This window comes from Aphidius gifuensis, linkage group LG3 (genome assembly GCF_014905175.1).
Source record: "Aphidius gifuensis isolate YNYX2018 linkage group LG3, ASM1490517v1, whole genome shotgun sequence".
NCBI classification, from domain to species: domain Eukaryota; kingdom Metazoa; phylum Arthropoda; class Insecta; order Hymenoptera; family Braconidae; genus Aphidius; species Aphidius gifuensis.
In genome coordinates this window covers 19,956,076-19,967,134 of record NC_057790.1, presented here as the reverse complement: position 1 = coordinate 19,967,134, position 11,059 = coordinate 19,956,076, and the positions used below count along the sequence as shown (strand labels likewise).

Genomic DNA, 11,059 nt, shown 5'->3' with positions numbered 1-11,059 from the left:
TAAATTATATGAAATACCTCCTTGCTAGTTCTATGTTCCTGTTAAAATAGCATATTTTTTTCAAAATAAAAAAATAAAAATTTAAAATTAATTAGGGAATTATAATATAGAAGAAGTAAATCATAAATTATATGAAATACCTCCTTGCTAGTTCTATGTTCCTGTTAAAATAGCATATTTTTTTAAAAAAAAAAAAATAAAAATTTCAAATTAATTAGGGAATTATAATATAGAAGAAGTAAATTATAAATTCTATCAAATACCTCCTTGCGAGTTCTATGTTCCTGTTGAAATAGCATATTATTTTCAAAAAAACAAAATAAAAAATTTGAAATTAATTAGGGAATTATAATATAGAAGAAGTAAATTATAAATTATATCAAATACCTCCTTGCGAGTTCTATGTTCCTGTTAAAATAGCATATTTTTTTTCAAAAAAAAAAAATATAAATAACAAATTAATTAGGGAATTATAACATAGAGGGAGTAAGTTATAAATTATATGAAATACCTCCTTGCTAGTTCTATGTTCCTGTTAAAATAGCATATTATTTTCAAAAAAAAAAAATAAAAATTTCAAATTAATTAGGGAATTATAATATAGAAGAAGTAAGTTATAAATTATATGAAATACCTCCTTGCTAGTTCTATGTTCCTGTTAAAAAAGCATATTTTTTTCAAAAAAAAAAAAATAAAAATAACAAATTAATTAGGGAATTATAACATAGAAGGAGTAAGTTATAAATTATATGAAATACCTCCTTGCTAGTTCTATGTTCCTGTTAAAATAGCATATTTTTTTCAAAATAAAAAAATAAAAATTTAAAATTAATTAGGGAATTATAATATAGAAGAAGTAAATCATAAATTATATGAAATACCTCCTTGCTAGTTCTATGTTCCTGTTAAAATAGCATATTTTTTTAAAAAAAAAAAAATAAAAATTTGAAATTAATTAGGGAATTATAATATAGGAGAAGTAATTTATAAATTATATGAAATACCTCTTTGCTAGTTCTATGTTCCTGTTAAAATAGCATATTTTTTTAAAAAAAAAAAAATAAAAATTTGAAATTAATTAGAAAATTATAACATAGAAGAAGTAGGCCCTAAAATATATGAAATACCTTTTCGCTAGTTCTATGTTCCTGTTAAAATAGCATATTTTTTAAAAAAAAAAAAAATGTAAATAACAAATTAATTAGGGAATTATAACATAGAAGAAGTAAATCATAAATTATATGAAATACCTCCTTGCTAGTTCTATGTTCCTGTTGAAATAGCATATTATTTTCAAAAAAACAAAATAAAAAATTTGAAATTAATTAGGGAATTATAATATAGAAGAAGTAAGTTATAAATTATATGGAATACCTCCTTGCTAGTTCTATGTTCCTGTTAAAAAAGCATATTATTTTCAAAGAAAAAAATAAAAATAACAAATTAATTAGGGAATTATAACATAGAAGGAGTAAGTTATAAATTATATGAAATACCTCCTTGCTAGTTCTATGTTCCTGTTAAAATAGCATAATTATAATATAGGAGAAGTAATTTATAAATTATATGAAATACCTCTTTGCTAGTTCTATGTTCCTGTTAAAATAGCATATTTTTAAAAAAAAAAAAAAATATAAATAACAAATTAATTAGGGAATTATAACATAGAAGAAGTAGGCCCTAAAATATATGAAATACCTCTTTGCTAGTTCTATGTTCCTGTTAAAATAGCATATTTTTTTCAAAATAAAAAAATAAAAATTTAAAATTAATTAGGGAATTATAATATAGAAGAAGTAAATCATAAATTATATGAAATACCTCCTTGCTAGTTCTATGTTCCTGTTAAAATAGCATATTTTTTTAAAAAAAAAAAAATAAAAATTTGAAATTAATTAGGGAATTATAATATAGAGTAGTAACTCTTATAAATTATATGAAATACCTCTTTGCTAGTTCTATGTTCCTGTTAAAATAGCATATTTTTAAAAAAAAAAAAAAATATAAATAACAAATTAATTAGGGAATTATAACATAGAGGGAGTAAGTTATAAATTATATGAAATACCTCCTTGCTAGTTCTATGTTCCTGTTAAAATAGCATATTTTTTTCAAAATAAAAAAATAAAAATTTAAAATTAATTAGGGAATTATAATATAGAAGAAGTAAATCATAAATTATATGAAATACCTCCTTGCTAGTTCTATGTTCCTGTTAAAATAGCATATTTTTTTAAAAAAAAAAAAATAAAAATTTGAAATTAATTAGGGAATTATAATATAGGAGAAGTAATTTATAAATTATATGAAATACCTCCTTGCTAGTTCTATGTTCCTGTTAAAATAGCATATTTTTTTAAAAAAAAAAAAATAAAAATTTTGAAATTAATTAGGGAATTATAATATAGAAGGAGTAGGCCCTAAAATATATGAAATACCTCTTTGCTAGTTCTATGTTCCTGTTAAAATAGCATATTTTTTAAAAAAAAAAAAAAAAAAAATAACAAATTAATTAGGGAATTATAACATAGAAGGAGTTAGTTATAAATTATATGAAATACCTCCTTGCTAGTTCTATGTTCCTGTTAAAATAGCATATTATTTTCAAAAAAAAAAAAAAAAAATTTCAAATTAATTAGGGAATTATAACATAGAAGGAGTAAGTTATAAATTATATGAAATACCTCCTTGCTAGTTCTATGTTCCTGTTAAAATAGCATATTTTTTTAAAAAAAAAAAAATAAAAATTTGAAATTAATTAGGGAATTATAATATAGGAGAAGTAATTTATAAATTATATGAAATACCTCTTTGCTAGTTCTATGTTCCTGTTAAAATAGCATATTTTTAAAAAAAAAAAAAAATATAAATAACAAATTAATTAGGGAATTATAACATAGAAGAAGTAGGCCCTAAAATATATGAAATACCTCTTTGCTAGTTCTATGTTCCTGTTAAAATAGCATATTTTTTTCAAAATAAAAAAATAAAAATTTAAAATTAATTAGGGAATTATAACATAGAAGAAGTAGGCCCTAAAATATATGAAATACCTCTTTGCTAGTTCTATGTTCCTGTTAAAATAGCATATTTTTTTCAAAATAAAAAAATAAAAATAACAAATTAATTAGGGAATTATAACATAGAAGAAGTAGGCCCTAAAATATATGAAATACCTCTTTGCTAGTTCTATGTTCCTGTTAAAATAGCATATTTTTTTCAAAATAAAAAAATAAAAATTTAAAATTAATTAAGGAATTATAATATAGAAGAAGTAAATCATAAATTATATGAAATACCTCCTTGCTAGTTCTATGTTCCTGTTAAAATAGCATATTATTTTCAAAAAAAAAAAATAAAAATTTCAAATTAATTAGGGAATTATAATATAGAAGAAGTAAGTTATAAATTATATAAAATACCTCCTTGCTAGTTCTATGTTCCTGTTAAAAAGGATATTTTTTTCAAAAAAAAAAAATAAAAATAACAAATTAATTAGGGAATTATAACATAGAAGAAGTAGGCCCTAAAATATATGAAATACCTCTTTGCTAGTTCTATGTTCCTGTTAAAATAGCATATTTTTTTCAAAATAAAAAAATAAAAATTTAAAATTAATAAAGGAATTATAATATAGAAGAAGTAAATCATAAATTATATGAAATACCTCCTTGCTAGTTCTATGTTCCTGTTAAAATAGCATATTAAAAAAAAAAAATAAAAATAACAAATTAATTAGGAATTATAATATAGAAGAAGTTATAAATTATATGAAATACCCCTAGTTAAATTTGTTCCTGTTAAAAAAGCATATTATTTTCAAAGAAAAAAATAAAAATAACAAATTAATTAGGGAATTATAACATAGAAGGAGTAAGTTATAAATTATATGAAATACCTCCTTGCTAGTTCTATGTTCCTGTTAAAATAGCATATTATTTTCAAAGAAAAAAATAAAAATAACAAATTAATTAGGGAATTATAACATAGAAGAAGTAAGTTATAAATTATATGAAATACCTCCTTGCTAGTTCTATGTTCCTGTTAAAATAGCATATTTTTAAAAAAAAAAAAAAATATAAATAACAAATTAATTAGGGAATTATAACATAGAAGAAGTAGGCCCTAAAATATATGAAATAACTTGCTAGTTCTATGTTCCTGTTAAAATAGCATATTATTTAAGAAAAAAAAAAAAAAAATAACAAATTAATTAGGAAACTATAACATAGAAGAAGTAGGCCCTAAAATATATGAAATACCTCTTTGCTAGTTCTATGTTCCTGTTAAAATAGCATATTTTTTTCAAAAAAAAAAAATAAAAATAACAAATTAATTAGGGAATTATAACATAGAAGAAGTAGGCCCTAAAATATATGAAATACCTCTTTGCTAGTTCTATGTTCCTGTTAAAATAGCATATTTTTTTCAAAATAAAAAAATAAAAATTTAAAATTAATAAAGGAATTATAATATAGAAGAAGTAAATCATAAATTATATGAAATACCTCCTTGCTAGTTCTATGTTCCTGTTAAAATAGCATATTATTTTCAAAGAAAAAAATAAAAATAACAAATTAATTAGGGAATTATAATATAGAAGAAGTATAATATAGACTATTTGTACAAAATAAAAAAAAAATTAGAAATTATAACATAGAAGGAGTAGGCCTTAAAATATATGAAATACCTCTTTGCTAGTTCTATAATCCTGTTAAAAGAGCATATTTTTTTCAAAAAAAAAAAATAAAAACTTGAAATTAATTAGGAAATTATAATATAGAAGAAGTAAGTTATAAATTATATGGAATACCTCCTTGCTAGTTCTATGTTCCTGTTAAAAAAGCATATTATTTTCAAAGAAAAAAATAAAAATAACAAATTAATTAGGGAATTATAACATAGAAGGAGTAAGTTATAAATTATATGAAATACCTCTTTGCTAGTTCTATGTTCCTGTTAAAATAGCATATTTTTTTCAAAAAAAAAAAAATAAAAATAACAAATTAATTAGGGAGTTATAATTTACAAGAGGTAAGCTCTACATTATATGAAATACCTCTTTGCCCATTCTTTTATCCTGTTCAGAATTCTATTTTTTTTTTTTCAATTTTTTAAAAATAATTTTAATCAATATGGAATTTTTAAAAAAAGAAGGTAAAATTTTAAAAACTCGAAATACTTCTTTGCCTGTTATATTTTCTCGATAGAAAATTAATTTTTCGTATCATGAAATTACCGGGGAAATATAAAGTAAATAATGATAAAAAAAAAAGTTGATCTTCAAACATTTCGTTCATAATTTCATTCACTATTAATTTTTTTTATAATTAGTATTTTTTATTTTTTTCTAAATTTAATTAATACATAAAAGATGATCAATAAAACAAAAAAAAGTTCAAGGATAACAAGTTTCAATGTTTCATAATTTTTATTTATTCAATTAAATAAAAAATAAAAAATAAAATAAAACACACACCAGTGATATATCTAAATAATTTCCAATAATTATTTGTATTTTTGAATAATTGTATTTGCATGAGCAATGTACGCTTTTTTAGCATCTTCCTTGGAGGTTCCTTTTTTAGTAGACCACTTGTCGAATTTGGCTTTACCTTTCAAATCAAGCATACCTGGACGAGCTGTAAAAGAATTAAATTACAAATTTATATTTTCGATGTAATAACACCCAAAATTATAATCTCTATTTTATCTATAAATTATTTCGATATAGAAAAATCGACTGACCTACTAATTTATATTTTTTCGATATATCTTTTTATAAAATATAAATAGTTAATGTTAAATATTATTAAACTTACAACCAGTAACATCACCAACTGTTGCTTGTTTAAAAAGTGCATAAAGTTCCAATAATTCCTCATCACTTGGTCTCTTGGTTAAATCTTTAACATCTTCAGCAGCTTTATCAAAATCCTGAAAAATATAAAAATTATTTATTAAATTAAATAATTCAAAACGTAAATCAATGCCATGACACCAAAAAATTATATCATGACTTGCAATAATCACTTGAATAATAATTTATCCATTAAATAATTTAAAATTAACAAAAATATATAATTTTCCTACTATTAATTAAATTATATTATTTGATTTGTATAATACCTGATCAATGCCCATTTTTTATAAATTTTTTAATATATATAAATGTTTATGATACGATGTCTGACGATAAACTGGTGTCAGCAGTTTTTTAAACATTTATTTAATTATTTTTATAATGTCGACAGTCAAAGTCCGAGAACATATACCTAGAAGGGGAGATAGCAATATTTAATTGTCGCTTACGTAAATTTAACACACGTAAATATTTGTTATTTAATTTTTTTTATTATCTAAAATTCAAGTGTCGTTATCAGAGTATTATGAAAAAAAAAAAAAAACAAATGATACTTTTTAATGGAGACATTGACATATATACTTTGATGTTATATCATTTTTTTTTCCGGTAATCGCTCGACTGATTGACTTGAAGTTTTATCAATACTAGATATTTTTGTGTCGATATATTGATACTATAGAAATATCAGCACTAATCCTAAATGACTTTCTCATTTACCAACAGTCAGTGATTAATTTTATTAATTTCGATTTCGTCTAAATTTTTAAGAAATTCTTATTTGTATTTTTCGAATGATTTTTTTATTAAACAAACACAATTTTATAATTGGTTTTTCTCTATTTTCATATAGATTTTTATAGCGAATTTTCTTTCAACAACGAGCTGCAGAAAATACAGAACCATTTACGTGATAAAATTCGATTATTCATCTTGAAAATTAAAAAGAAAGAAAAAAAAAACAATAACTAAATGATAATTGGCTTCTAAGGATTTACAAATTGACATGTTTTTATTTTTGCCATCCGGATCTTCAATATTTTGACGAGTTAAGAAAAATAAGAAAGAAGCAAAAGTATGGAGGCCAATGGACCCAGGTCATATGATTGGAATCCCCGGTCAGTATATATACAAACTCGTGTGGTCAGTTTAAACACATATCCTTGTATCCTGTCTGTTCACTTTACATCTTTCTTTTTCTCGTCGTATATACGATATTATTTTCTACATCACCTGAATCCCTTTTACGTCAATTGAGAAATTCCAAGATGACTCATATCGTTTATAGATATATACTATATTTATTTTTATTTATTCCACTACTTTCCCCACAAGTTCATTAATAAAAATAAAAAAACAAATATTAGTCATAAACGAAAATCATTAGCTTTAAAAAATAATACAATCATTCTTTTATTATAAATTTTTTTAACTTAATAATTTTGTTTTATAACTAACAATTTATTCAAATGAATTTTTGTATTTAACAATAAATTAGATTTATTTTTTTTTTTTTTCGAATAAAAAATTATTTGTAAAATTATATAATATTTTTAAGGTGTGTATAAAAAGTGGAATATAAAGACTAAAAAAAAAAAAAAGTGAATGTATAAATTAGATAAATATTTGTTATTAATTTTTTAATTGTTAATTAAATTTTTTTTTTTGAATTTAAATCGGGTCATGTAACAAAGAAGCTGTTATGTTAAAAGATGATAAGTCAAAAAAAATATATTACAATAAATGTGATAATATTTAAAACAGATAAATAAAAATAAATAAAATAAAATACACATAACGGTTGAATTCCAATCTCTAGAGACCGCGATTGCCCGCGATTGTGATAGCCAATCGTGCACGTCAAACGAATATATCCGAGTACTACCGATCACAATATAAAAATATAAAAAAAAAATATTGTCGTGGTACATTTTGTCAGTAATATAAATTCACTGAATACACGTGTCTCGTGTCAGTCAGTACCAAGCAAGGAAAACATTTACTTAAATTATATAAATTTATATTTTTGCTTCATTTCAAAATAAATTTCTTTTTTTTTTTCCATTTGGATTTTCTCCAAAAACTTTCCAATTACCTTTAGAATTAAATTTATTTTTTTTAAATTTTAAAATTTTTTTTATCAATTTATAATGTTTTTTTTTACGCGGGAAATTTTTTTTTAATACTAATTAAATTTAAATGTAAATGAAAAAAAAATATTGGTATTTTTATTATTTCGAGTAAATATTTTTGTGTATTTTGGAGTAAAAAAATATGGGTAATTTAAAAAAATGTGTGTGTTAAAGTTTTTTCAATTTTTTCGATATTCAATATATCGATAACAACAAATATTTACTGATAATATGTCAGTGATAATAATTTGTGACGTATTAAAATTAATGGATGTTTATTTGACTAAAAAAAGTGAGCCTTGTGATTTTTTTTTATACACTTTATTTTAACATGTGCAAAGGATGATGATGATTATTAAAAAGTGGTCGATGTTTTCATTTTTAAATATTTTTTTAACAAGTGGTCCAGTGATGCTGCAAATGTGAGGTTATATTTGTATTGATCATGACAAATGATTAATTAATTTACAAATTTGTATACGAGTGTATTATTTTTTTTTATATAATATAAAAAAAAACCTAATATAAAAAATGTTTGATGATAATGAAAATATTGATATAAAAAATATGGTGATGAATAATAAAATTTGTAATAAAAGTTTTCTTCATAAAAATAATTCTGATAAATTTGAAGGTTTAGCATTAAAAAAAACAAAGTTATCACTTCAATTAGTACCAACTGATATTGAAATTGAAAAAGTAATTTCCATCAATGAACGTGATGATAATCAAGATCAGTCAACACAAATATCAAAAGTAAAAAAAAAAACAAAATTTATTTTTATCATATTTATCATTTTGGTTTTTTTTTTTTAAATTAAACTATGACTTTAAAAATCTAAAAATAACAAAACAAAAAGAAAAAATTTTTTATCTTAATAGTATGTAGCTTTTATTATTATTTTATTATTTTTTATATTTTTTTTAACTTGAAATTATTATTTAAATAATAAATAAAATAATTACTTTTAAATTTTATATTTATTTATTTTGTTTATTTTCTAATTAAAAGATAAATAAATTTTTTTTTTCTTTTTCTTAGCAACATTACAATTGTAGATTAATATAAATAAATAAAATAATAATTTTAATTGGATGCTTTCACACATGACAAACATTTCAAGGTTTTCAATGGTTAATTATTCAAAAGACACTGAAAATTTTATTCGACAATGTTTATATAAACAATTAAAAAATAATAATAATAATTGCATCAAATAAAACAAGCTCTATTGTAATGTTTGCCTTCAAAGTTTCTTTTTTTTTTCTTTTTATTTCATTTTATAATATGTATTTTTTTTTTTAATTGTTTAATAATCTTTGTTTGTCGTTAAATTATGAGAAATATTTTTGTTTTTTAGTTTGATTAACACGTATGATTTAAAACTGATTAGAAATTAATGTTAAAAATAAAACTTAAAATTCAACTTTATTTATTTATATATTTATTAATATAATAAATAATATTTTTTTCTTTGTTTAATAGGAATACATTGAAGAACATAAAAATTCTAATATAACTGTAGAAAATGTGATAAAGGAAAACGACGTTTGTGAAAAAAATAAAGAAACAGGTGGTAAAAATAAAGAAATAAAATATGAAAAAGAAAAAGGAGTGCCAGTAAATTTAAATGATGTTGTTGACAATCATGCTAATAAAGAGGCCATTGACATTTTACAAGATGAAAAAAATTTTAATATAAATATTTTAAATAAAATTGAATCTCCAAATAATCAAATTAAAGAACAAACAACTTGTAGTAATTTTAAAACTCAACCAAATTGGGGATTTACAAATGTATTCAACACATCAGAACCAAAAAAAAAACCAAAAAAAATTATTAAAAAAATACGTACTATTGATACAATTGATCGAAAAAATTCAATCTCATCAATTGCAGAAATTATTTATACAAAAAATAATAATTTAAATAAAGAAAATAATGATAATTCAATAAAGCCATCATTTCTTGAAAAATATAAAATAACAATTAATAAAAATGAAAATAATATTGATAAAAAAATTATTATTATTAATGATGATAATTACAACAATTCATTACAACAATCAAAGCTAAATCAAAGTTTTTTATGGACTCATTTACAAAAAGAATCAGATACATTAAAAAAAAATAATAATGTTAAAAAAAATGATGATTTAGAAAATTATGATGATGTTGAAAATTTTCAAATAAATGTAAGTTTAAAAATAAAAAATTAATTATTTATTTAAGTATTATATTGCTTATTAATTTATTAATTAATTATTTTTTTTTTCATTTTATTCAAGCTAAATAATTGACTGACTGACCTCAATTAAATATTCAAAATATTATTATATAATTAAGTAAAAAAAAAAAAATAAATAATATCATTGTATTTTTGTTTTCTGTTAGGATGACGTTTATGATGACATTGCATTGTCATCCACAATTGGAAGGATATCATCATCTACCATTGATTATACTGACGATGAATTTGAAGTTTATGATGATGTAATGACACCAAGTGAACAAAACGAAAAAACATTATCAAATAAAATTCAAATTGATGAAAAAAATATAATTTTAAATAAACGAGAATCAAATAATAATATATCATTAAAAGATTTTAATTTTCCTGATGATAATGAAATAATAACAAATAATAATAACAATAATTATTCAACAATAATTGATGATAATGATCCAATTTATGATGATATTATTTATAATAATAATTCAGTGAAAATTGAATCAAGAGTTAATTCAATTTATGCTGGTGGTAGTTTTATATCTGAAGAAATTAATTCCATTTATGCAAATGACTCTGATTGGGAAGATGTTGATGATTCAAATGATGATTTATCAAAAAATCATTCACCAAATGGGTAAATAATTTTTATTTAAATATTTTTAATATATAATTTATGGAATAAATAATTTAATTTAATTATTTTTAACAGTGGAAAACACGATAGTTTAAATACTCAGTTTAAAAAAAAAAATCGAAGAACAAGAAAAAATCGTAATTTATTAAAATCAAAAGGATCAAGAAAAAATTCAGTACGTTCTGGAAAATCAAT

The 11,059-nt window shown here is 20.6% G+C and overlaps 1 protein-coding gene across 1 annotated transcript; it reads right to left on the bottom strand.

Annotated features, from left to right (window-relative positions):
• Positions 1-5,411: 5,411 nt before the first annotated feature.
• Positions 5,412-6,513, bottom strand: LOC122852578 (acyl-CoA-binding protein-like). Its single transcript, XM_044152467.1, has 3 exons — positions 6,130-6,513; positions 5,823-5,937; positions 5,412-5,642 (listed from the first exon to the last, which is right to left on the bottom strand). Exons 1-3 carry the CDS (start codon positions 6,142-6,144, stop codon positions 5,509-5,511), a joined length of 264 nt encoding a protein of 87 aa, XP_044008402.1. The 5' UTR covers positions 6,145-6,513; the 3' UTR covers positions 5,412-5,508.
• Positions 6,514-11,059: the final 4,546 nt, after the last annotated feature.

Coding starts and splice junctions, on each gene's coding strand:
- LOC122852578 (XM_044152467.1), bottom strand. Junction 5,643..5,822: donor AGTTGGTGATGTTACTGGTT/GTAAGTTTAATA, acceptor ATTCTTTTACAG/CTCGTCCAGGTATGCTTGAT.